This window comes from Cryptomeria japonica, chromosome 8 (assembly GCF_030272615.1).
Source record: "Cryptomeria japonica chromosome 8, Sugi_1.0, whole genome shotgun sequence".
Lineage (NCBI taxonomy): Eukaryota > Viridiplantae > Streptophyta > Pinopsida > Cupressales > Cupressaceae > Cryptomeria > Cryptomeria japonica.
Window position 1 is genome coordinate 475,382,281 of NC_081412.1, and position 27,777 is coordinate 475,410,057.

At 34.4% G+C, this 27,777-nt stretch overlaps 1 protein-coding gene across 1 annotated transcript; it reads left to right on the top strand.

Moving 5' to 3' along the window:
* The first annotated feature begins 1,167 nt into the window (after nucleotides 1-1,167).
* LOC131857737 (uncharacterized) lies at nucleotides 1,168-26,480 on the top strand. Its single transcript, XM_059210444.1, has 3 exons — nucleotides 1,168-1,227; nucleotides 24,039-25,994; nucleotides 26,094-26,480. The coding sequence occupies exons 1-3, from the start codon at nucleotides 1,168-1,170 to the stop codon at nucleotides 26,478-26,480; spliced, it is 2,403 nt and encodes an 800-aa protein (XP_059066427.1).
* The last annotated feature ends 1,297 nt before the right edge of the window (nucleotides 26,481-27,777 follow it).

Sequence of the window (27,777 nt, forward strand, 5' to 3'; positions counted from 1 at the left end):
TAAATCATCATGTTGATCTTGCTATCTGAAAAAGTTGAGAAAGTACAACTTCTAAGATTCTAAGAGCATCTACAAGCAAAATACCCATCACAAGAGAAGATTGGAGACAAAACACAAAAAAGGCTCTGAAGAAAAGATTATCTTTTCAGAGAGGGAATTGAAAAAGAAAAGTTACAATACAATCCTTATGACAGGAGACTAGAAACCCTAAAGGGATAAATAGTATTTAATAATTAGAATAACTATTAAATACCTACAATATTATTAAATGCCTAAGTTTAGCTTAAGCGAAGAGTATACTAGACTAATAATTAAATAAATATTTATTAGCTAATACAAGATAACTCTAACTCCCCACCTTAAGATGAACTTAGGGAGTAGCTAAAAACACTAAATGTAGGAAAGCAAAATGCAACTACAAGAAGAAGGCAAATTTGGGTCCTGACAACAAGGCCTGATGAGGTACCCAATCGCAACCAAATCTCTATGAAACGGAGAAATAGAGAAAACCACACCGGAAAAAACTCTACTCCAAATAGAGATGGGAAAAGTATGGAAAAAAGAACATGAAGGAAGGAAGGCCTCAATGAGACCCCCCAAGGACAACTTCCTTCACCCGAAGCATAGAGAGAAATTGAAGATAGCACAGAGATGCAAAAGGTTTAGTGAAGATGTAAGCAACCTGCTCCTCTATAGGAATGTACTCCAAGATGAGAAAGCCATCCTGAATCAACTGTCTGATGAAGTGCACGTGAAGCTCAATGTGTTTAGACCTCTGGTGCTCCAGTGGGTTATGGGAAAGGTGAATGGATCTGTGATTGTCACACCTAAGAATAGTGGTACTATCAGGAGGAAACCCAAACTCATTCATCAACTGTCGAAGTCATAAAACCTCTTGACTAGCTAACACCGCTGCTCGGTACTCAGCCTCTGTAGATGATAATGCAATAGCAGACTTCTTCTTGCAAGACCATGTGATAGGACTAAACCAAGGCAAAAAAAAAAGCCAAAAGTAGACTTCTGATCTTGAGCATCACTAGCCCAATCTGAGTCGGTGAAGCCAACAATGTGAGGGGATCCTGAAGTATAGTGAATGCCAAACCGTGTAGTGCCCCAAATGTACCTCAAAATATGTTTGGCTACTTGCCAATGGCTCTCATGAGGATCATGGGAGAACTGAGAGATAAGACCAAGCACAAAAGAAAGGTCCAGGCGGGTATGGGTCAGGTACAACAAATTGCCAACCAACTGCATATAAGGTAGAATCCACAAAAGGTGTAGGACAAGTGGTAGACAAAACAACACCTGACTGTAATGGTGTGGGAGTAGGCTTGCAAGTAAGCATGTCAAATCTATAAAGCATATAAAGAGCATACTTCTACTGAAGTATGGAAATCCCATCAGAAGACTGAATAACCCATAGGCCCAAAAAATAGTGCAGATGGCCAAGATCTATCATCTCAAACTGCTCCATCAAGGCTCACTAAATATCTTGAATCAAGGAGGATGAGCTACCAGTGATGATAAGATCATCAACATAGAGCACAAGAATAACTATATCACCCCCCTGATGCTAAATGTAGATTGTAGGATTAGAATGACAACGTGTAAACAATGTGGAAAGCAAGGAGTCCATCTTCTCATACCAGACCCGAGGAGCCTGTTTGAGACCATATAATGAATGTCGAAGTCTACAAACCAAAGAAGAATCTTGCACAAATCCTTGAGGCTTCTCCATATAGATCTCCTCACGAAGGTCTCCATGCAAGAAAGCACTCTTCACATCCATCTGAAAAATGGTCCATCCTTGTGAAGCTACAAAAGAAAGTACAAAGTGAATAGAATTCATCTTGGTGACAGGAGCAAAGGTCTCAGAGTAATCAATAGCCTCCACCTAAGAAAACCCCTTCGCAACAAGACAAGCCTTATACTTATTAATAGAACCATCTATAGCATACTTGGTATGATACACCCACTTACACCAAACCAACTTCCTACCCTTCAAAAGAGAACAAAGATTCCAAGTATGATTCTTCATCAAAGAAGAATACTCCTCATCCATGTCCCTATCCCACTTTGAGTGACATGTCACCTCTGAAAATTTCTGAGGATCATCCCAAATGGAATGACTTAGAAGACTAGAACTAGATGTCTGTGTAGGAGTATGATGAGTGTCAGTAGGGTCACCTGCCAGAGAACCAACAACATCAACTGTAAACCAAGCCCACTTGGGCAAAGGCTGAGCAGCAGGTGGTGGTGGTGGTGGTGGTGATGGTGGCAGTGAAGGTGGATCATCATCTACATCATCCTCAAGGAAGAAGGAATCCTCAAAATATGAAGAGAGAGGAGGAGGTAGTGAGGGAGAAGTTGTTGATGGAGACTCCATCTGAGGTAGGTTCTCATCAAACTAGACATCCCGCCTAAATAAGACCTCTCGAGAATCAGGATCAAACAACCTATACGCCTTAATATCCTCACAGTAGCCAACAAAAATGAGTGGTCGGCTCTTCCACTCTATGACTTTCCTCTAAGCATTTGGAATAAATTCCCAAGCCTCACTACCAAAAACTCAGAATGAAGAAACATCAGGCCTGACATGGGACCAAGCCTCCTCAGGAGTCAACTAGCGCAATACCTTATGAGGCATCCGATTATGAATATAAGTGGTACAATTAACTACCTCAGCCCAAAAAACAGGCTTCATAGAATGTGACTGGAGCATATAATTGGCCATCTCCCTTAGTCTTCTGTTATTTCTCTCAGCAACACCATTCTGCTGAGGGGTGTGAGGAACTGATAACTGAGGCTGCAAACCATGCTTTGTGTAGAAATCTTTAAAAGCCTAATTCACATAGTCTCTCCCATTATCTATGCATATCCTCTTTATAGAAAGACCAAGTCACTTCTCTATAAATGTCTTAAAGACTCGAAATGAATCAAAGACACCAAACTTGTACTGAAGAAAGTACACCCATGTGCATCTAGAGAAGTCATCAATAAAAGTGAGGACATACTTGGACCCTAAAAAGGAGGGAGTTAGAAATGACATAAGATCACTGTGGATCAAATCCAAGGGTGCCTTAGCACGGGTGGCTCTGCCTGTAGGAAAATGATCACGGTGATGCTTTGCAAGTGCACAACCTCGACATACACCATGAGTATAGGATATCTGAGGGAGCCCAATAACAAGTGCCTGTGTCCTCATCTGCTATAATTATCTATAGTTGACATGCCCAAAATGCTCATACCACAGTCTACTCACACAATCTGCATGTGCTACAAGAGAAACACCTCAACCATCTGGACTCTCAAAGCCATCAAAACGATATAACCGAGAATCAAGATCAACATTACCAGTAGCCACAACCAAATCAGGATCATGGAGCTCTTGAATAACTACATAATGTGGTGAGAACTCAATCATTTTACCAGAGCCATAATGACAAATCTGATAAACAGAGAGGAGGTTCGTGGAAATATCATGAATCAAAAGAACATCCTGAAAACAACCACTTGTCAATGGAACAGAACCTGAACCTGAAACTGAAAGTTGTGCCGAGTCACCAACTACAATCTGTAAAGTATTACTATGAGCAAGTGAGGTAACAAGCTGCAGTGAGTGTGTCATGTGGTGAGAAACCCCAGGATCAATAATCCAAGTGGATGCAGAAGGAATAGCTCGTGCAGAAAGAGCATGCCCTTTCCCACTAGAAGAGGAATATGGAGGCCGAGGAGGAGAAATATGATGTTGTTGCATGGCTGCCTGCAAGGCCTCTAATTGTTTCCAACAATGAGAAACTGGATGACCTTCTTTGCCATAGAAGCTACAAAGTTCATCTTAATTCTTCTTAGTCTTGGAGGAAGACTCACCAGACTTAGAAGAGTGATTCTATTTGGGATAGGACTTTGGTTTGTAATCAGAGTTAGGCAGTGGCTTGGAGGAACACTCACTGCCAGCTGAATATTTCTTAGGCTTTAGTTTCTGCTTCTTGTTCTCTTTAGATATCTAAGCAACCAATGATTTCAGCTATGATCCTATGAGAGTGTCCAACTGAGATAGGTGAGCCGGCTCACGAGTCAAGCGATCAAAAAATACATCAAAAGTAGGCATGGTGAAGCATGTACCCAATGCATCCATGGTAGAATAAAATGTGGAAGTAAATATCTGATAGGGACCTCGAAGCTTAAAGAGAATTAGATAGATACACTCTGGGTCTATCTTATTCTTACCACATCTGTGTACGACAGATCTGGTTGTTTTGAACTTGTTCAGAAAGTCCTCAATGTGAGGAAAAGACTCAGGTAACAAGGAAGAGAACTCGACCTCAATCTATGATACTTTGAACTCATTGACAATACCAAAGAGAGTTTCAAATTTGGACCACATAGCCTAAGGAGTGAGCAAACCATCAAGGTGAAAAAGAAAGTTGTCTGAAACATGTAAGGAGTTGACACCCATAGCCTCATCCATCTTATACTGGTGCTGAAGAATCTCAAAAGAATGTTGCAACAATGGCTGATCCGCATCCAAATAGGACCACAACCCGCTTGATTTGAGAAGCCTCATCATACGATCTTTCCAGAGGTGATAGTTCTGGGATGTAAGAAGCTCAACTAAAGAATCTGCCATGGGCACCTGTACCTGAACTTGCTCTTGCTTTTTTTAATTAAGTGATCTTTCAGACTAGACAAAAGATGCAGAAGGGGTTTTTGTTTGTTTGTTTTGAGTTTAGGTGTTCTAATTTTTTGAAGTAAATTACATAAAATGGTAAAAAATAACACCCCCCATAATATGTAAAACAAAAACCCAGTACAATCTGATAGCCAGAAAAAAAGACAAAAGCAAAGAAAATGTGACACACTATTTTGTGTACCTCGTGATTTTTTTGTAAAACAATAACTCCAAATCTGAGAAGAAATCTCCAAGACCTTTTCAATGCTGATTTGGTTTCCAAAAATGGAGTCTGTTTGCCCAATTTATGGCTCCTGGAGTGCAGAAAAGAGTGCTGACTTGGATAGAAAAAAAACAAGTACCAAATGAAAAAATTAGCAAATCTCACCATCAGATCTGAGTAGGGCTCGAAAAGAGCTTCCTGACGCCTATTCATTTTCGAAAATCTAACTCCGTTTGCCCAAGTTATGGCAAAAAGAAAAAAATCCCTCTTGTAGGGCATAAAGGGTGTAAAAAAATAAAAATATTTTTTTCTCGAAAAACATGCCTGTAAGGACCAAACTCAAATATTTTCCCAAAGCTAAATTTGTCCAAACTAGACAAATTTTATATGAAAATGGGGATTTTTGGGCATTCTAAGTGCAATGGTGAGGTCGCTTTGAGCTCAAAATGCCCAAAAACAAAAAAGATATCCCAGATCCAAACTTAAAACTCTAAAAAAGAACTGAAACCCTTACCTCCAAAGAAAATCTTCTGAAAAGAAATCAGGAACAAGAAACAACAAATGATGGCTCTGATACCATGAAGAATTTCAGAAAGGACAACTTTTGAGATCCCAAGAGCATTTGCAAGCAAAATACCTATCACAAGAGAAGATTGGAGACAAAACACAAAAAAGGCTCTGAAGAACAGATTATCATTTCAGAGAGGGAATTGAAAAAGAAAAGTTACAATACAATCCTTATGACAGGAGAATATAAACCCTAAAGATGTGCAACCCTAAAGAAACCCTAAAAGGATAAAGAGTATTTAATAATTAGAATAATTATTAAATACCTATAATATTATTAAATGCCTAAGTTTAGCTTAAGTGTAGAGCATAATAGACTAATAATTAAATAAATATTTATTAGCTAATACAAGATAACTCTAACACAACCATACCCAACCAAAGCCACTATTATAAATTGCCAAAAAATCTAGGGTTTCAGGTATTTTTATTGTGCAAGGTTTAAAATTATTAATCCCTTAAGTATTTATTGTGCTCTATGTTATGTTTTTGCATTGACTTGTTATTTATGGTTACCAATCACATTAGTCACAACTTATGCCTTTTTCGTTATTTGTGCAACTAGTCCCTTTGGCATAGGAAGTTTTTGTTACCCTTTTTTTAATATTTCCTAAGTTCAATTCCTTTTATTTTTCATTGCCCATGTCCCTTTGTCCCCTCCATGATATTGTACAATTGCTTGGGCATGATCATCAAATTTGAAAATGCAAGACACATAACCCTTGTCCAATCCTCTTATTGTCTCAATCTCCCATCCCCTATTTTCCCAACTAACTTTTGCTAATTTATAAAATTCTATTTAAGAGGGGATACCACTTAAAAAAATAAAATAATTGTTTTCTTTGATATTTTGCAATATGCTCAACAACATCATCACGAAGTTGAAACTCTAGGGTTTTTACATTGGTCCTCCATTCAAGAATCCTAACTTTTTTCTTCTTTTTCAACAATGTAGATCAAAATATATCTTCATTCATCTCAATTTTCTCACTGATCAAGTTTACGCACTGTTTTCATCCATGCTTTGGTTTTCTACCTTAACCCCCTCCATGTTCTGGTTTTCTTCTACAATAATTTTTAAGTAAATTTGTTAATGAATTTGAAAGTCCGCAATGCCTAGCCATGGATTTCAGTTTCATTTGCATCTAACACCTTACTTCATCATCTTTTTATAAGTTTTTGAGCTGCCCCTAGGACACCATAGTAGGAGTGGTGAGAAAATATACTATTGGAATTATGCACAACAAGATTTCGACTCAAAATTATCATGAATCTTGTTCTTATATCATGTTAGGTTTTTCTCTACATTTCTAGAAACCCTTGAGCACTAAATTTCCACAAAAAATGGATGATCTTTAGGGATCATATTAGTTTCAGGGACTTTTAGATCATATATATTATCATTCAGTCACTTAATTGGAACATACACTTAATATTTAGCATTTAATACACCTACACTAAAAGTTAATTCCTTAAATATGTGATACATATCTGTAATGTCAAAATAGGCATATCCTATAATTTGAAACTATAGATTGCATCTATTATATTAATATTTTAGCAATATTTTATCTCATATTATAACCTCCTTTATACTTCAAATGCTAAATTTAATATTTGTAATTGTAAATTTACTATAAATATTTTGTTGTTTCCTAATATTTGTTATCCATTTTCTAATTTATATCTTGATTTCAAATCATTTAAGATGAAATCATCATTGCATGAATATCAATAGTCATAATTTATTTTTTGTTCATAGAGTCATGTAGACAATCATTAATGATTAGAATAATATTATTTTCAGTATCATCTAAATGTAGTGATCATACACATAGGTCATGTAGACTTTCTTTATTGTCCTTTCTTACTCTTTGGCCCAAGATATTATTTTGCATGATTGATATAAATTTATATAGTGGACTAGTTTTTATATTCCAAATATTATATTAGCTAAACTTCCCATGACTATAATATTCTACCATCTCACAATAATACTTTAATTTTTTATTCATTTACTTTTGAATTTGTAAATCTTCCTACAATCCATTAGAATCCACTTTCTTAGGATGGCTAGTTGTGCATACCCTCTTCTTCTCTATTTTTTATTGTATTATGAATTTTATGTTTCTAAATTCTATATCTCCATACTTTCTTTATGTACATATGTATAGTAGTTAAAATAATTAAGTTACTATTAATTTAAATTTTTCTTATTGTTCTATTTGCATATAGGATAAGTGCATAAATATATACTCCATATATTTTTATTGGCTATATGTAAAAAAAATCACAATACACATTCCACTTTAGAAAGCTCTTATATAGTCAACTTATATTTTCCGTTATTGTAGAAGCAAATGGGTTTTTGAGATCGTTTCTTTGAATAAAAATATTCACTTGGTATTTTTATTTTTCTTTTCATTTCTTATATTTCTATCATTTTACTTAATTTAATATACTAATGGGAGTTTGATATTTATAGTTACCTTTATTTACATTACAATAATACTAAATTAGTAGGCAATTTGCAATGTAATATCGTTATATCTCTAACACATTAATCTATCTGAATGTTTTCACAAACAATGTACAAACCTTAAACATAGCTATAGGTGGGGTCTCATAATTTCCTTCCCCTATAAATAAACGATGCATCTTGGAGGTCCTTAAAGCCTCAATTTTTATGATTGTCAAACGCATGGCTTTGTTGAGAGTAGTTAGACTTACAAAAGCATTATTCTTGCAGGGTAAATTTTTGTTACAAATCAATTTTATCAACCACTTTTGGATTTGGGGATAATCAAAACTATGTGAACATTCACATCCAACTATATATATATAAACCCTAAAAGGATCCACATTTTATATGAACATCAAAACCATTACAATTACACTGTTAGATGCAAATTTTGAGAAGCAAGTTATTGAAAGAATAGAAAAGTCCTTAAAAACTCTAGATCTACAACTATTTTCCACCTACTAAATCTAATAATTGCTAAGTTTGGTCCCTTATTATGCTTCTTGAATAGCATGAACAACTAATATATCTACATTAATTTACATATGAAGAATCTATATAGAAATTGATGGATTTGTCACTACTAATATCTTAGGTCTTGGGATTATATATTTCATACACCTTGCAAGTCCTAATGTTTGAAATGTGTATTTATTTGTTATCTATTTTTTTCTTGTGAAGTGACTTTTGCCACTAATTACTTCATCATTATATCATAGATATGTCTTTGTTTGATCCATGAGATTATGTAAAGCTCTATGTCACGTAAGATGCATAAGAGCACTTGCAATATTGGAAGAGATTTTATAGTGCATGTAAGAGCATGATTATATGGAGTTAAAAATTGGAAATGAATCTTGACCAACATTATGATAGTGCATGATGAATATCATAAATATGAGAGAATAATGCCAAAAACAAGGCATCCAAGTTTGTTGGTAGGATAACATGCTATTATTTATATGATGCATGTAAGAGGAATATTTCACTATTAGCCTAAAGATTCATGATAAACCATATCTTTAGCCCCACATATCTCTATCTCTCCTTATTTATCTCTCCCTCTTAATATATATTCTTTTAATCCCTACTTCTCTTTAGTTGTTTATCTCTCTATCTCTCTCTTCCTCCACCTCTCTCTCTATATCTCCTCTTATCTCTATCACTCTATCTCACTATCTACATCTCTATTTCTCTCTATCTTCCTCTCTATCTCTCTCTATATCCTCTTCTCTATCTCTCCCTCTCTATCCCTACCCTTTATATCTCCTCTTTTTCTATTTGTATCCCTATTCTTCTCTCAATCTATCTTAATCTTTCTATCCATCTTTCTCTCCCCCCTCTATCTCTAGATATCTCTTCCTCTCTCTATCCATCTTCCCCCTCTTAGACCTCTATATCTATATCTCTTTCCTTTATCTCGTTAGCTCCATATTTATTTTTGTCTCCCTCCCTCTATCTATATCTCCTCATCTCTCCATCTTTCTATACCACTATATCTCTATGCCTCTCTACCTCTTTTTATATCATTTCATATCTCTATCTATATTTTTCCATTTCTTCCTCTCTCTCTCTCTCTCTCTCTCTACATATTTACCTCTTTTGTCACTAGCTATCCCTCTGTCCTCTATGTTTATCTATCTTTATCTTAGTAATTCTTCTCCCATCTCTCTCTTTCTCTCTCTATCCCAATCTATCCATCTCTCTTCCGCTACCTATTGCAAAAATAACATGATATTATTGGTAATGGAGTTTTATTATCTTCCTAATTCAGAGATTTATTTAATCATGTTTAGATCCCAGTAAGTGTATGCATAGTTGATTTGAACTTATAACTTCTCCATTGATATAATTACTGCACATACAACATTACTTACTAAATGGCCTACCAATTGAATATAAATATATGCGAAAAATAGATAATTTTTTTTGCTAATTGATCTTGCCTAAGGTTGTTCAACTTAGTTCTACAAGTCATTCAGGTTCTTTATTCTCCTTGGTAGTAAGCCTAAAATATTGTAAACATTATTTTTCATATTGTGAATTAGATTCTCATCATGGTTTTTCCCTGTTTTGGTTTTCTATGTAAATTTGGTGTTCATGTGTTGAGGGTTGATTCTTATGTACTGATAATTAATATGTTATTGCTATGTAAGTTTATGTTGTTTATTAATAATGTATTTTGATGTTCAATGAGATGGCTAGAACTATGGTGAAAGATGCTAACTTGGCTAATGTGTAAGAGAAAGAAGTTGTGCATAGTATTGTTTACATTCTTAATAGGGCTTAGATAAGAGTAAATCATACTAAGACACCTTATGAGTTGTGGTATGGAAGACCACCCACTATGAAATATTTTAGAACCTTTGGGAGTAATTTCTAAATCAAAAGAGATGAGAATAACCTTATAAAGTTTGATACCAGAGCAGATGAAGAAATATTTTTGGGATATGCTACAAATAGAAAATTCTACAAGTGTTACACTAAGAGATTAAACAAGATAGTGGAGAGTTTAAATGTGAAAGTATGTGAAGTATGTGATAAGACTGGCCCTGAACCTATTCAAGAGATCGAATTTGAGATTATTCTTGTTGTTGTAGAAAAAAATAAAGATCTAGAAGGAAACAATGAAGAAAAATCAAATGAAACAAAAGAAGATAAAGAAGAATTGGAGCAACCAATCAAGACCTCAAAATATGTGCAGAGGAATCATTTAGAAGATCAAATAATTAGAGATAATAGCAAAGGAGTTTACACAAGAAGAAGTGTTATAAAGGTAAATGAGCAATCTAATTATTGTTCTTTTTCATTGATTGAACCTAAATCATATGAATAAGTGATCAAATAAGAAAGTTAGGTGAAATAAATGGAAGGATAATTGAATCAAATACAAAAGAATCAGACTTGGGAGCTAATACCTAGACTGGTGGATAGAAATGTGATAGGAACTAAGTGGGCATCTCAGAGCAAACTAAATGAACAAGGACAAGTCACAAGGAACAAGGCAAGATTGGTAAATAAAGGCTATTCTCAAGTAGAAGGTATTGATTTTGATGAATTTTTTTCTCTAGTTGCTAGGATGGAAGCTATTAAAATATTTCTTTCTAACTTTGGATTATATTAGATGAATATTAAGCTAGCATTTCCAAATGGAGAAATGGAAAAAGAAGTTTACATTGAATAACCAAATGGATTTATATTGTTAGAAGATCCGAATATGGTTTGAAGATTAAAGAAGGTATTGTATGGACTCAAACAAGCACCTAGAGTGTTGTATGCAAGACTAAAAAAATATTTGTTATAACAAAAATTTGAGTAAAGAATTATAGATGATGATATTTGTTTTAAGGCTGAAGGCATTAAGTTGTTGATTGTTGTTATTTACGTTGATGCCATTATCTTTGGAGGAAGTGATGGCTTGTGTAAAAAACTTATGGAAGAGATGCATAAATAATTTGAGATGTCTATGTTTGGAGAGATATCATTCTTTCTTCGTCTTAAGGTTACTTAGTTGGATAATGGAATATTTATTTCTCAAGCTAAGTATGTTAAAGAGATTTTAAAGAAGTTTGATATGCAGAATTGTAAACCTCCTACTACTCCTTTAGCTATTGGATGTAAATTAGGCGAAGATGATACATCTGCAGATGTTGATCAGAAGAAGTACACATCTATGATTGGAAGACTATTATATCTTATTGCTTCTAGACCAGATATTATGCAAGCTATATGGTTAGTTGCAAGATTTCAAGATAGTTCGAAGAAAACTCATGATCGAGTACTGAAGAAGATTTTTAGATATTTGAAAGGAACTCAAGACTTTGGTCTATGGTATACAAAGGATGTATATTTCATGTTGAAAGCATATACAGATATTGATTGGGCCGGAAGTATTGATGACACAAAAAGTACTAGTGGTGGTGCATTCTTTTTGGGAGACAAATTGGTTTCATGGATGAGTAAGAAATAAGAATTTGTGTCATTACCCATTGCAAAAGTTAAATATATTGCTGCAACATCTTTCTATACTCAATTTTTGTGGATGAAGTAGACTCTTAAGGATAGCAAAGTAGTATCTGATGAAGATATTACTATTATATGTGATAATACAAGGGCTATAAACATTTTGAAGAATAGTTATGTATTCAAGAACTAAACATATCTCAACTTGATATCGTTTCTTAAGAGAGAAGGTTGTAGGACAAAGAAGTCAGACTAGAATATATTTCTACAACAGAGCAAGTAGTAGACATTTTTACCAAGGTTTTGGTGAAGGATACTTTTAAGTATCTTAGGAATAAGCTAGGGGTTATTGCCCCTCCTTTTTCTAACTAGATGCATTTTCAATGGTGCATCTTTCTAGGGGGGACTTAGTGCTTATCCTTGTTTCCTGGATTGATGTTGTTGCTTCTCTCAAGGGGATAATTGGTGTGATTTGGTCAGTATGGTTTGCAATGCCCTTTGTCATTGTTTTCAAAGGGGGAGAAAGTTTTGAGATTATTAGGATCAAGTGATTTGTTTGTATTATCAAGAAAATAATTGTATTGGTGTTTACATCAATGACGAAGGGAGAGATTGTTGGATTTTGTTGGTAGCATGAGCTTTTATGGTTGGCATTGATATATCAAAACCTAGTTATCTGGATGGATGTTGGTTTGGATATGCTCTTTGTTATTACGAAATTATGTTTTCTGTTGCAATTAAATGTTTTTGGTGTTGGTTGTGTCATCATATATTCAAGATGGTTTGAAAAGCTTTTGGTGCCCTCCGAATATGTTGTTGATTGTGTTGCAGTTTAGTGGATCATACTATTTTTATCTAGACATGTGTTGGAAGATGTGTTGAAATGTTGATTTGGGTCTCACCATGATGGGTGAAGATTTGCATTGAGTATTTTGCATCTGAAGAGGTTATGTGGCTAACATGTTGCTATTTTTATATACACATTATGTTCAGTAATGGCTTTGGAGTATATATTAGAATGTACGAATTGGTGGATAGATCATGGAAGGATATATTGTAGTATTTTTTGGTTCCATATTTTTCTTGGAGTGGACTAAATTAAGTATTTTAGGTATAGGTGGTTAATTTTTCTTGATATTGCTTATTCTAATTTGGTCGACCCTTAATTAGGATTTTAATATTGTATCTCATATTTAAGATGTGCAGATGGATAAATTGTGGTGTGGATGAGAAGTGAATTGTGTGAGAAGTGTATGCAAATTATTTGCAAGCAGATTTGAGTTTGAGGTTGTGCAATCAGTTTGAGAAGAGCTTTGAAGGTGATATATTTTGCAAGACATTGTGTTGTGATAGTGAAGATTATCAGATATGCTTTCCATAATGTTAGTCACTTGATTTAGTTTCTCAAGGATAAATTCATGTTTAGGAGAATCCTTCTCAATTTCAATTCAAATATTTCATTTGTTGCTGACTGATAGTGAGTCCTTCAGTAGTAGTTTGTATTTTGTCATGAATAAGTGATCTTCAATTGGGAAAGTCCTCTTTACATATTGCCTAAGGTTACACACCTTAGTTTTGAAAGTCCTTTACGTGTTGGTTCTCTAAGTGGCAATAAGATGAAAACTTTTTAAATATTGTTATTCATATTGTGAGTTAGATTCTCACCTTGGTTTTTTCCTGTTTTGGTTTTCCATTTAAATCTAGGGTTCAATTGTTGATGGTTGATGCCTATGTGCTGATGATTAATGTGTTATTATTAAGTAAGTTAATTTTATTTATTAGTAATCTATTTTGAAGTTCTGGAGTGATTCACCCCTCCTCTTAGTCCTACCGAGTGTTCAACACCTCAGGGGGGTTAGTCACCATGTGGAACCTCATAATATTAATGGGGCTTTAAGATGTCAGTATACGAACTCTCAAAGTTTTTCCTTTAGAGATGGAATTTCTTATGTGGAGATTGTCCTCTCTAATATCTATGCTTCATATAGCTTGATATTAAAAAGGGGCCTATGAGCTTCACTTCTTTCGTCAAGGTCTCATTTTTAGGATTCAAAGTCAATTTTAGTGGGGGACTTTAACACCCGTATTTATCCCCTTAAAAAGATAAGATGATTCCCCAACTTACCTAATAGTATGTAGGACCATGAGTTTCTAACTAAAGGTAAATTGGTTGACCTATGTCTAGAGGGTAGAAGCTTTACTTGGTATTGTTTGAGAAATCATGATGGCCTCTTTTATGTCTGCCTTGATTAGTGTCTTCTTTTTTCCTCCTAGGATATTTTTTATCATTGTCATCTTTCTTTCCATATCTTATTTGGCTAGTATCATTGCCCTATCTTATTTCACTAGCTTTTGGATAGATCTAAAATATGTTTATCATTTAGATTTGAACCCATGTGGACTTGACACCCCAATTTCAAAGACTTGGCAGCTCAGTGATGAAACTCTAACATTCAAGGCATGATAATGTTTATAGTTGCCCACAAATTGAAATTGCTGAAAAATAATCTTTTTTCTTAGGGAAAATCTTCTTTTGGCAATATTTTCACTTAGAAGAAAGCTTTGAAAACCCGAATTTAGGAATTGTAAATGGATATGGAGATTTTTGGTGCTATGTAACCGATAAAGTCAATATTGAGATGAATCTGTTGGTTGATCTTCATAATATTGTTCTAAAGGAGGAAATTTTCTAGAAATAGAGATCTAGAATTCTGTGTAAAAGAAAGCAATAGGAATACAATTTTTTTCTGCCAATATATGCTTAAGCATAATAAAAGGAAAAAAACACAAGAATCAATAAGGTTGGATGGAGATTCCCTTTCTCAAGTTGAAGACATTTACCAGGATGCCATTAATTTCTTTTTCTCTTTACTTAACCCTCCTTGAGCATGTTTGATCCTTGTATGATATATATCTTAGATAAGATTCTTCATGTTATCCCAGACACTATCAATCCAGATAACCTTGAATATATGGAATATATATTTTCAAATGAGGACTTTTCACAGAGGTTGTCTTCTCCTAGGACCCTTCAAATATTTGGGCCTGATGGTTTTCCTCCTTCTTTAAAGAATATTGGGATATAGTGGGGAAAGATATCATCTTGACTTCTAGAGAAAGAAGAAGGAGTTCTTCAAGTATGAAACCCATTGCATGAAGTTTCACACAAGGCTTCACGTTGCTAAAATTTGATGATGCATGCCTTCATCATAGAGAAATACATTGTGATTGATCATGAATATTGTAACATAGATGTATGCTTGAACATTTTTCTTCTTGATTACAAATTTTGTGATCAATTAAATTGCTCATGCTTGATTCAATGCTCATAGAATGTATCAAGAAGGCTAAGGGTTTTAATGAGAGGTAGTTGCATTTAAATGCAATTTTCACTTTTTTGAATTTAATTTTTAGGGAAGGATAACATCAAAGGGAAAATTTACACTACTTACAAATTTGACATTTGTACTTTATAATTTAGGGCTAAACTACTGGGATAGGGGTGTTAGGCATGCTAGTCCTAGAAGTTGAGACAAGAGAAAGGTCAATTATAAAGGAATGCACTTATTTACTAGAAACAATCCTAATACTGAGCATAGTTAAACATAAATAAGATACATATTAAACACAATTTAAAAAGTGGGTGCATACTAAGTGTGAAATTATAAAGGGATAGAGTTAGAAGCATGATCTTGTATGATTGTCATTGATGTGAAACCTGGTTATCTAGATGGATATTGGTCTATATGCTTTTCCAGACCTTGGTTATTTGGATAGAGTTTGGTTTGAATACTCTTTTGTGTTGGTTGTGTCATCTTGTATTCAGGGTGGTTTGGAATGTTTTTGGTGCCCTCTAGATATGATGCTAATTGCATTGAGTTTTAGTGGATCATGTTCTTTTGGTTTAGATATGTGTTGGAAGATGTGTTGGGGTGACTATTCGGGTCTCACTTTGGTTTGTAGAGATCCACATGGAGTATTTTGCATTGGAAGTGATTATATGGCCGAATGACTGATTATAACTACACGTTATGTTTTGTAATATCCTTTGGAATATGTGCTAGCATGTGTGGATTGTCACATTGTTCATGGGATGATGTATTAGGATTTGTTTTTGGTTCCCTCTTTCACCTAGAGTGGGCCAATCTAAGTATATTTGGTCTAGGTGGCTTAATTGTCTTGGTCGACCCTTGTTTAGGATTTCAATTTTGTATCTCATATATAATATGCGTGGAAGGATTAATTGAGTATGGATGAGAAGTGAATTGTGTGAGAAGTGTATGTGAATGATTTGCAAGCAAATTTGAGTTTGTGGTTATGCGAAAGTTAGTTTGGGAAGATCTTTTAAGCTGATATATTCTACTAGATAGAGTGTTGTGATAGTGGAGATCATCAAAGATGTTTGCCATGCTATTGGTCACTTGATTACTGTCCAAGGACAATTTCATGATCTGGAGAATCCTTCTCAATTTTAGTTCAACCATTTCATTCATTGCTGAATAACATTGAGTCCTTCAGTAGAAGTTTGTATCTTGACTTGAACAAGTGTTCTTCAGCTACACAAGTTCTTATGTATCTTTCCTAAGGTAGTGCACCTTATCTTTGCAAGTACTTTAGGTGTTGGTGCTCGGCTACAAGCCTAAAATGTTGTAAATTTTTTTATTCATATTGTGAGTTAGCTACTCACCATGGTTATTCCTTGTTTCGGTTTTCCATGTATATCTAGTGTTCATGTGTTTTTGTTTGATGTGTTGATTATTAAAGTGATTATTTTGAATAAGTTTGTTAATAACTATTTTTGAAGTTCTCAACGTATTCACCTCCCCTCTCAATCTTGTTGGGTGTTCAACAAGATAAAATTAATAAGACTATAGAGTCTATATTAATAGCTCATGTATCATTATGATTCCCAGATGAGTGCATGCGATTTACATATAAGTGTGATACATGTGTTAGTGAGAGAAGAAGGAATCATTAATTTGAATGTGAGAAGATAAACCTCTACAATTGTGCTTTTAGATAAATATATCATCAATAAAATGCAAGGCATAAGTTAGTGAGGGAAAAGGGAAAATTATATGAAGGTGAATAGGATGGATCATTTATGGACATGTCACTAGTGATAGAAGAAAGATAATCACATAAAGGTCATCACTAGTGTAATCTTTATAGATATGAAATATTGATTTCACTAGTGCATGTATGTAGCCATTAGATAAGGTGCATTGAATATATAAATAAAGGTGAAATATATATTATCCATCAATAGGCTTGCAATAGTAAGATGAAGAGTTACATATAAAAGATACCTAAGCCTCACTAAGCATGCCACCAACACCACTTGTGAAATATGCTAGTTGTGGAATTTCTTATGTGATGCAATAAAGTGTGCACAATAAGCATCACATTATTGTGCTATGCATAGACATCAATAATTTTTGTTTATGTATTTTTTAAAAATGGATGTGTTATATGTACACAATAATATTATGCTCATGACAAATCTGAGTTCCTATGATTAGCCACATTTGCTATATCACACATAATGTTATTTTCTCATCTATTAATGGGCTTGTAAATTTATAGTTGAGGTAGAAACCATCTACCAATCCAATTTCCATGCATATGATGATAAGATTAGAATTATTGAGTTGTATGTGGTACAACCTTAGAGACATATATTTGTTCAACTAAGGTAATGAGACTATGTTGTGAAGGTCATCGTACAATATATGAAGGCTCTTCTTATTAGTAAATTATATAAATTTATATAGTTGAAAGTATGCTTGATGGTCATCACAAGGCACATTACCTTTGTCCAAAAAATCAAAATATATTTTTAAAATATCATAAATATAATATTATAAATGGTTATTTAAAAAAAAAAAATGTGTAACAAGATAAATGACAACAAACATAGTATTAGTGATTAAACATTTTAAGTAAAATATTAATGAAAATTCATTTTCACCCTCATTTTAGTTAAAAAATAATTTAATACTTGATTTTTGAAGCCATAATATGTTATTCAATTTATATCATGTTTTTGTACCTTTTATTTAATGAAATCATAATAATACTTACTCTTGGTTCAATCTAGTATATTAGAAAACTATAATGCGATCACTATAATCTTTTCCACTATAAGATGTTTCCAAAGCTTTCAAAACAATAAGCCTAAGTTGTGCTTTGGATATTTACCTTGTGCAATCTAGAATGTGGACATGAATGTGTTTATCATTTTATTATTTTATGAAAATAAATATGTTGAGCTAAAAGATTGTATTAAATGATTGGATGGACATTTTATTTTTATTCTTGAATGAATGCAATTATATAAATAAAATTTACTTTGATATAATAATAATAATATTTTTTTGTGTTTTTTATAATAATGAATAAGAAATTCTTGTATTTGAATGGAATAATTCAATTTTGTAAAATCTTATGAATCAATAAATTCTTTAAGATAGACAAATTAAAGAAAATAAATATTCTAAATTTAATTTATGTAAAAGAGTTCAGTTTAAATATATTCTAATATATAAGCAAATAGTAGCTTTCTAAATTGAATTTTTTTATTGATTTTTATTTGAATCAAGTATTCAAATTTGGAGAAATAAATATTGAAATAATTGAGATAGAAGCATGTGATTGGACTCGTGAAATTTTGAGCATTGAATTATAGGCAATCTTTCTTTGGTCACCTTTGAGTTCTAAAATATTATGGGAGATTTGTGAAAGCAAGAGTGTATTTCATAATGTTTTGATTCAAAGATTACTAGTGCTCATCTATACATCTTGACTAATGATAAATTATGTCTCTTGGAGAATTTGTGAGTGATCAATGAAATGTAAATTCACAAAAAAAATACAAATTTACTAAAAAAGTTGCAACTAAATAAAAAAGATTAACTTTTTAAAATTACAGAAATGAAACTAAGATATATGGCTAAAATATGAGAGCATTTCAATAATCAACCAACACCTCTCAAAGACATCAAATAATCAATCAGAAATTTTGGTTATATACAAACTATTGCTATTTCTTATAAGAAACACCTATGTATGTCAAATTCTATTTTAAAATGTTTTGTCCATAAGTGTGAATTTGAGTGCATAAATTTAACTTAATGATACCCACACTTTATATCAACATTTAAGAATAATATGGCACCTTTAAGTTGATCCAAAAAGGTCATCAATTTCCACAAGTGGATATTAGTTTTTTATGGTGATCTTTTTTAATGCCTGAAATTCAATACACAAAAAAATTTGATGAAACAAATGGGTATGCACTCAATTTATCTACATTTTTTAGACAATAAATCATATAATTCAAAATTATTGTGTATCAATGCAATGGGGCATTAGGAAGAGATACAACAAGATAAATGCCAATAGTGCAGTTGGCTTCTCATTATTGGTGAAGTGTCCATGGATCAAAAAACACAAGTCAATCTATTTGCAATAATTTATCAATATTATAATATCATTTGAAAATAATATTTTTTTACAATCATTAGATTATGGCCATACAAAAGTTAATATGAGTTCTTTTGCCTAATTGATAATTTTACACATGCATATTTTCAACTATGTATTAGATTTTTACTACTGTATGTATATTTAAGTATGCATTACTATTCTAATATATTATATATTTGTTATAAAAGGATCCTTAATAAGCTTTCCCATTATACTAAAAGGGCTTTCCTAGCAACAAGCCACACCTATATATTGTAGTCACATCATAGGTGACCTTATCAATGAATTTTGGACCAAATGCAAAAGAAATGGTACATGTATGATTAAAGAGACTAAGCTTTTATCATTCCATCTAAGTGAATATAGATGAAGATATGGATCAATCAATAAGTGAAGCTTATTAATAATGAACTTTAGTATCAAGTTTGTTTGAGAAATTATTGATGATGTAATCCATAAAGAAATCATGTTACAAGTGATCATGAGCGACAAACAAATTATCAAATCAGTCTAAAATAGAATGATTTTTCACCAAGGTGATTTTATTAATTGTACCTTTCAACTAATTATATCTCCTATCATCACCAAAAGTATTAGTGGGGTCATTGTTCTTTTGATCATCATGAGAAGTTATACAATCAGATTCTTCATCTTTATTTCAAACATTCAAACTTTTGATGTCCCTTCATATTATAATAATTACATAATTTATCAAATTTATTAGTATCTAAAGAGAAAAATGTATAGAATGAGAAGAAATTTTCCCAACATTTTTTTTTTTGGGTTGACAACTTGTAGCTTTTGAAGGATGTATATAAAGTAAGATTGAAATGCAATATATTGGGCAACAAATTTTCCTTCTACTAATTGTTCTTAGTTGAATTTAGAATCAAGTTTTGCTAAGGTAGCATATTTAAAATCCCTAAACAAGTGTTCTTATAACCCATTCTTCAAATTAAGGATGAGAGAAAACTCTTATATCATACACTCAAATGAGTATCCTTAATCATTTGAATTGTTAAATATAATCTTACATTGATATCTATTATCCTTGTCATATGTTGCACCACTTGATATGAAAATATTGATCATAGATGGAATAAATATATTAGTCTTCCTATTTGCAACAAGTTGATATAATTTAAAATAGGATTTTGTGTTATTTAGTGTTAAATGATCAAATATTTACTGAAAGAGAATTAATTTTGAGAAAGGAACTTTATCATCATGAGGAACCTGTTTTTAATTAAACCATGTCTCGATATAAAGAATCCAGGTATAGAGAACATTAAGGTCTTGTGATCCATAAATATCCTTAACTTCACATATTAGTGGTCATATCATTTCAAGTTAGAGCTAGTGGCAATCACTTTGTACCGCCCAATAATAAAATAGATAGAAAATAAGGTTCAACCCTTCACTACACTCGATTTAATGAAAGTAATTGAATGAATATATCCTTTAGAGTTGAAAAAAACTAATTTACAAGAATTTTTGAGACTTCACTTTAGACAAATTGACAAATTTTTATTATGAAAATCCTCATGGTTTGCAAAATATATAAACTAAAGAGAAAGGATTTTAGAAAATTCTAAACCAAAATAATTGGTCATGATGTGTATTATACCTTGAGAAAAAATTTCCTTCCAATAAGTAGATTTTATTAGCATCGATTTTCTTACTAGAAGTAATGTATGAAAGGGTGTGCATGCTCCAAAATCTTGACATAAGAATTTCATTTGTGATAAAAAAAAAAAAGAAAAAATGTATCATTTTCATAATATTATATAAAAAATTATAATATTTTTGAAAAGAATTCAAGGGGATTGATTTGATGAAATCAATCTTTACTAGAAGCAAGATAGAGAAAAAATACTTTTATTGTATATTAGATAGTATTCTTCAAAATATTAAAAAAATAATAGCGTAAAAAGATGATGTATTGAAAAGAAGTTATTAAGAATTGGAACCATCACATAGATTTTAATGTTTTAGATTTTTTCTATTCATGCTATTCAGATATATGTTCAGTTGGTTGGTATTGATTTCTTGATCGGGTGTTATCTTATATGCTGGTAAGCCTAGTTTATTGATCAGGTGAGGGTTTCATCGACAGATATTTGTTGAAGATCTTTTGATATTATGCATAAGTGGTGTTGGTGTGTCTTCTAGTAGGGATTCAGGATATTGATGGTGATCGTGTTCGAGCCTTGACTGATTGGAATCATTGCTTTAGCCTGTGTGGACCTAAATTGGGTCTGGTGCTATCTAGGTTATGGATCGGTTTATGTAACGTGTGGGTTATTGTTCTTGATACGTTACCAATTGGATTCATTGACTGGATTATAATGTTTCAGTCTTAGGCCGACTTAGTTGATCATTAGATTGTGAGTTTAAGTTATGGATTTATTGTATTATCTTTTAGGTGGTTGACCTAATTGTTTAGGTCTTGGATTGGTATAAATATGATGTAAGACCTGTTTGTAGATCATGGTATGCAAGAAAATAATGTAATAATAATTCATGCAGAGGATTTTGTCGATCATAGGTGATCGAATTGGGTTTGTGGAAGAGGTTTAAGGCCTTCGGTATTGAGCTTAACCAAAACTATACTCGGGTATGGGAGATGCTATACTTGTAGTTCAATCTTTATTCTGGATTGTTGTCCAATATTTTCTATAGTCAACGAGACTCCTTTTATGATGAGCAGTGTGCTATAGCTATTGGCCTTCCTGCATGTGTAGGCCCCTTATTGTAATATTTTTTCATCTGATTAGTGGATAGATATTCTGGGTCTCCAACCCCACCGTGGTTTTTCCTCTTTGAGGTTTTCCACATATAAATTTGTGGTGTTATGGTGTTCATCTTTGTGGTTGCATTGTTTCTTATTGTTATATGCTATTATGTTTACTAGTTGCTGAGTTGTTGTATTAATAAGATTAAATTTCTCTATTTTGGTAGAACATTGATTCACCCCCCCTCTTAGTGTTCTTGGATCCCAACAATTGGTATTAGATCTTGGTGCCTCGAAGTAAGTCTAACAGCTTGAGGAAGATCATGTATCCGAAATCTATGGAGATAAGTTTAAGGATGGAACTTCCAGTAGCACTTGAAGACTATGATGTTAAAAGATTGAGGAACATGAAGTTGCAAGATGATTTGAGATATTCGAAGGAATTCATTTTTACTCTGCAAGATAGGTTGTCATCTGCCCAAGCTAAAAGGAAGGAACTTTTACAAAATTAGGATAATGAAGAGAAGGATGCCTATAAGGAACAATGCCAGAAGTTTTGTTAGGAGAATATTGTCATGAAGAATCAAATGCAAGCCCTAACTATGAGGATGTCCAAGGAGATTGAAGACTGGAAGAAGAATGAATAAAATCTTGCTATATCTCTGAAAGACAGATCTGAAGAATGCATCCGGTTGGTTCATGAGAATGATGTACTAAGAACTGAATTGGTGCAATCACAAAACAATGAGCAAGAATTGGAAAGAATGGTAAAAATCCTAAGAGATGATTTGACTATTGCAAATGAATAAAAAGATAAGTTCAAGGTTAGTTCTGCTAAGCTTGATAAATTATTGAAAGATGAAAGGGACTCTAGAGACACTAGAGGTCTTGGATTTGAGCATGGAGAAAGCTCTAGTACTCGAAATCAGGATAACACAAACAGTTAGAAGGTCAACTGGAATCAGAGGTCACCGGTAAGGCAACCCAATGCACATAAATTTAGTTGTAGATGCTTTGTTTGCAATAAACTTGGTCATATGGCAAGAAATTGTAGAAATGGAGAAAATCAAAATAATAATGTAGTTCCTGGTCAGTGTTTAAATTGTAAGAAGTATGCTTATAGGACAAAAGATTATAGAATGAATGTGAAATGTCATGCATGTGAAAAGTTTGGACATATGGCTAATCAATGTAGGTCATGGAATGGTCAAGGTTACAGTAAATAAATTCAGGAGAATAACGTCACTTGTTATGCATGTAACAAAGTAGGACATATTGCTAAATTTTGTAGAAGCAACAACCTACCGACATGAAGTGATGAATCTAATGAGAAGGGAAAGCAGAAGCTTGATGCCATTCGGAAGGAGCATGAGAAGAAGTGGGTTATGAATTTTGAGGCTCAACCAATATAATCAATTGCTTTAGATGTTCATTTGGCTGAAGGATATACCCCAGTTACTCAATCGACATAGCAGAATGTTCCTGCACCGACATGATATTCATCTGGTAACTAAGGCATTCGCCTTAGGGGGAGGCAAATTGATGACAGATCTTGCATTGCCCCTGGTAGTGGTCTAAAAGCCTGATTCAGATCTTTGGAAGTCAGATTGAAGGTTAACTCTCAAAGATTTGTTTGATCTTGGATCTAGTTTGGTTTACCAGTAAGTCACTTTATGAGTTAAGGTTTGGTCATGCATCTACAATTAAGTATTTCAGAATCTCTGGTAGTGAATTGGAAGTTTGATCCTAGATGTAATGAAGGAATATTTCTTGTTTATTCTAATGAAAGAAAAGCATATAGATGTTATAACAAGAGATTACAGAGAATTGTGAAGATAACTAATTAAAGCTATGAGATTGTCCGCTGCAGCATTTTATCAAGTTCCATGAGTGCGCAGTAGATTTCACCGTGGAGATTGGAGATGCAGCCACACCTCTGGATCCGTCCGTCGCCATTGCTCAACCTGCAACTCACCAACGGCTCCTCAGCAACGGCTCTCCTCGGTCAACTCCTGGTACGCTGTCCTCTTCCTCGTTTATCCAATCTCGTGCCTTCAGCTTTAATTGCTCTGCCATTTCTTGTTGTTGTAGTTGCGTAGCTTGCAAACTTTTCCAACCTCGAGCCACTCCCTCTCTGTCGCATCACCCGGTTCAGGCACATGAAGTTAGTCTTTCAAGCTCATGTGTCCAACCGCACCCGGCTCTTCCTGCGGAGGAGGTGGACACATCCTCCGTGGCTCATCTTCCTCCACGCAAACCCTGCCCGACCATTCCCCTTTTTGTGAACTCATCCCATTCCTTGCAGTCTTGTCCAAATGTCTTTTCGGCCCCCCCACCCCCCGCCTTGGGTCTCGGCACTCTTCCCAAGCCAGCTCCTATCCTTAACTCCATTAGCAATTGGGAATCCAAACTTGTTGTCAACCTCTCTCCCGCCCACATTGATCCTCTCGCTTTTAACTTCCTCAAGCGAGGTCTTAACTTTGCCTTGACTCCCCGCAACGTTCCGCACATCGACTTCCTCATCGAGATCGAAAATGCGGTGCGTACCCTTCCCCTTGATGTTGCTGAAGAGGTTAGACAAGATTGTGCTGTAGCGCTCCGTTATGCTAAACCTCCTAAATTCAACATCCCTAAAGCTGAGCTGTTGGCCTTTAATAATCTAATGCATAATAATGACCTTATCATCTCAAGAGCTGACAAAGGCAATGCCACGGTCATTATGAGCAAACCAGATTACTTGGCCAAAATGGAAATCCTCCTCTCGGATTCCAGTAGTTACAAAATTTTGTCTCGTAACCCGTGCCCAAAGATTTTGAAGGCAGTTAGATCTGCTATTTCCAACTCCTCATTGGATGATTCTACCAAGCTTCGTCTTCTTCCGTCTAAGGAAGTGACCCCTCGTATATATGGGGTCCCAAAAATTCATAAAGCCAACATTCCTTTGAGACCCATTGTCGATACCATTGGGTCTCCAACTTACAAGTTAGCCGCTTTTCTTGCCAAATTAATCTCCCCGCTTGTTGGTAACTCCAACTCCTTCATCAAAGATTCCAACCAATTTGTTCAGTTTATCAAGGACACCAAGTTGGACCCTCAAGACACGCTTGTGAGCTTCGATGTGGTGTCCCTCTTCACCAAGGTCCCTATTCTAGACTCCATAGAAATTGTCAAGCTTAAGGTCAATGAGGACATCGCCTCTTTGGTGGAACTTTGCTTGAGGTCAACCTTCTTCGCCTTCCAAGGCGTTATCTATGAACAGGTTGACGGAGTAGCCATGGGCTCCCCTCTCTCGCCGGTCATTGCCAACATATTCATGGAACATTTCGAAGAGGTGGCCTTACATTCTTTCCCCCTCAAACCAAAATGGTGGAAGCGATATATGGATGACACCAATGTATGTTGGCCCCACGGCTTGGACATGTTAGAGGAATTTCATACTCACCTCAACAACATTTTTCCGTCTATTACCTTCACCAAAGAACTTGAATCCAACAACCGTTTATCTTTTCTCGATGTCTTAATCTGTAAAAAGCCTGACGGATCCCTTGGTCGTCAGGTGTATCGCAAAACTACCCACACTGACTTATATCTTCATTCGTCTTCTCATCACCACCATAGCCAGAAAGTTGGGATCCTCAAAACATTGGCTTTAAGAGCCCATCGGATTTGTGATAAGGATAACTTAGACCAAGAGCTCTCCCATCTTCGTCAAGTCTTCCTTTGGAATGGCTACTCGAACAAGCAGATCACTAGGGCCTTCCTCCAAGCCAAATCTCATTTCCTTTCCATCTCGAATCCCGTGCCCTCTCCATCTCAGGCCCCGTTTGTCTCTCTCCCTTATGTTGAAGGCATTTCTCACAAAATCTCAAAAATCCTTGGGAAAAAAGGTCTCCGTTGTGCCTTCAAACCTGTTTCCACCATCAAGAGGCATGCCCCACCGCTTAAGGACACTAGGGATGCCTTTTCAGAGTCAGGTGTATACAAGATTGTATGCTCCTGTGGAACTCCTTACATTGGAGAAACAGGTCGTTCGTTCATGACTCGAATAAAAGAGCACAGTGCCGACATTAAGCATGAACGTGCCCTCAAATCAGCCTTAGCCGAGCATTCAACCACTACCAAACATCATATCTGTTTGGAGGACACTCAGGTATTGTGTAGGGAGAACAACTTTTTCAAGAGGAAAGTTAAAGAGGCCATTGCTATCATTCGGCACCCATCCAATCTTAATCGAGATGATGGGTTAAACCTTAGCATCTCGTGGCACCCTCTTCTTCTGGCCCTCCAGCGTCATCCCCGCCCCCCTCCTTGACTTCGCCCCATCTTTCTTCTTCTTTTGTGTGTCTCCCTCTCCCCCTTTGGTCTATTTTCCTTTTTGTTTATTTTCTAGTTTTTTCTGCTTTCAGTCCTCATCGTGTGTTTATTTTTATTTGCTCTTGTCTTTTGGAATTGTAAATTTCTCTTTTCTTATCTGTTTCTGGTTTTTTGTCTTTTGGTTTATGCCTTTGCGTATATTCTGTTATGTATTTGTATTCATTTATTTATTCTTTTAATTTTTAATTTTTGTCCCTTATTCTTTTCTTCTTTTGTGTCTTTTGTGTTTTTTAGTGGTTTTGATTGTGATGCTGGGCTTTCCTTTTTTCTTTTCTGTGGGTAGTTTATCCCTTGGAGTTTTTTAGGTCTCCCACCCTTCAGGTGGTCTTTTCCTTTTCTCTTTCCTCTCTCCTTGTTTCTCGTGCCTTCCCCCACCCCTCTCCTCTTTATATTCTGCCTCAAATCTGCATCTCAACATCTTTCATGTCTTGGGAATTCTCTTCATCCTGATGATGAATCACGGAGTGTGATTCGAAACGTTGATGAAAAAATATACACACAATCGAATCAAGATAACTAATGTCAAGGTGGATGAGGAGAATAGAAGTCAAATCATAATTTATGAGCAAGAACTGACGGTGGAAATGGTCTTAACTAAACTAGTAACACCTATACCGGAACATAATTTAGAACTAGTTACTTCAGCAGTATCAAAAAATTCAATAGTAATTGAAGATCAAGGAAGAGGAGTTGGATCAGTTAGAAAAGGACAACGCATGGACTTGGATGTTATTGATTGGTTTGCAATGGATATTCTCAGAAGGAAGGAATTCATTATGTTGAACCCTTGCTCTGGTAGTTAGGATTTTCAGATATTTTCAAGGATTTTATAGTATGGTTTTTATTTTATGATGACTTTACACTTTGAGCATGTCTAGATGAGGATTGGAGTAGAGATATAGGTAACTAGATAGACTCATCCGGTGAAGCTTTATTTCTTGGAAAGAAACTTGTTTCATGGATCAACAAGGAGCAGTCGTGTACTTCTTTATCTACTGTTGAAGTTGAGTATGTTGCTGCTGCTACTAACTGTACACAAGTTCTATGGATGAAGCATATGTTGAAGGATATAAGGCTAGATTATAATGTACTGGTAGTTATTCATTGTAATAACTCTATTGTTATTGACATATCAAAGAATTTGATATTATTATCAAGTATAATTTTCTGCTCCTCTGGTACAAACCAGAGTGATGTTGATTGGCATCAATCTGGTATGCATTATCAGAGATATC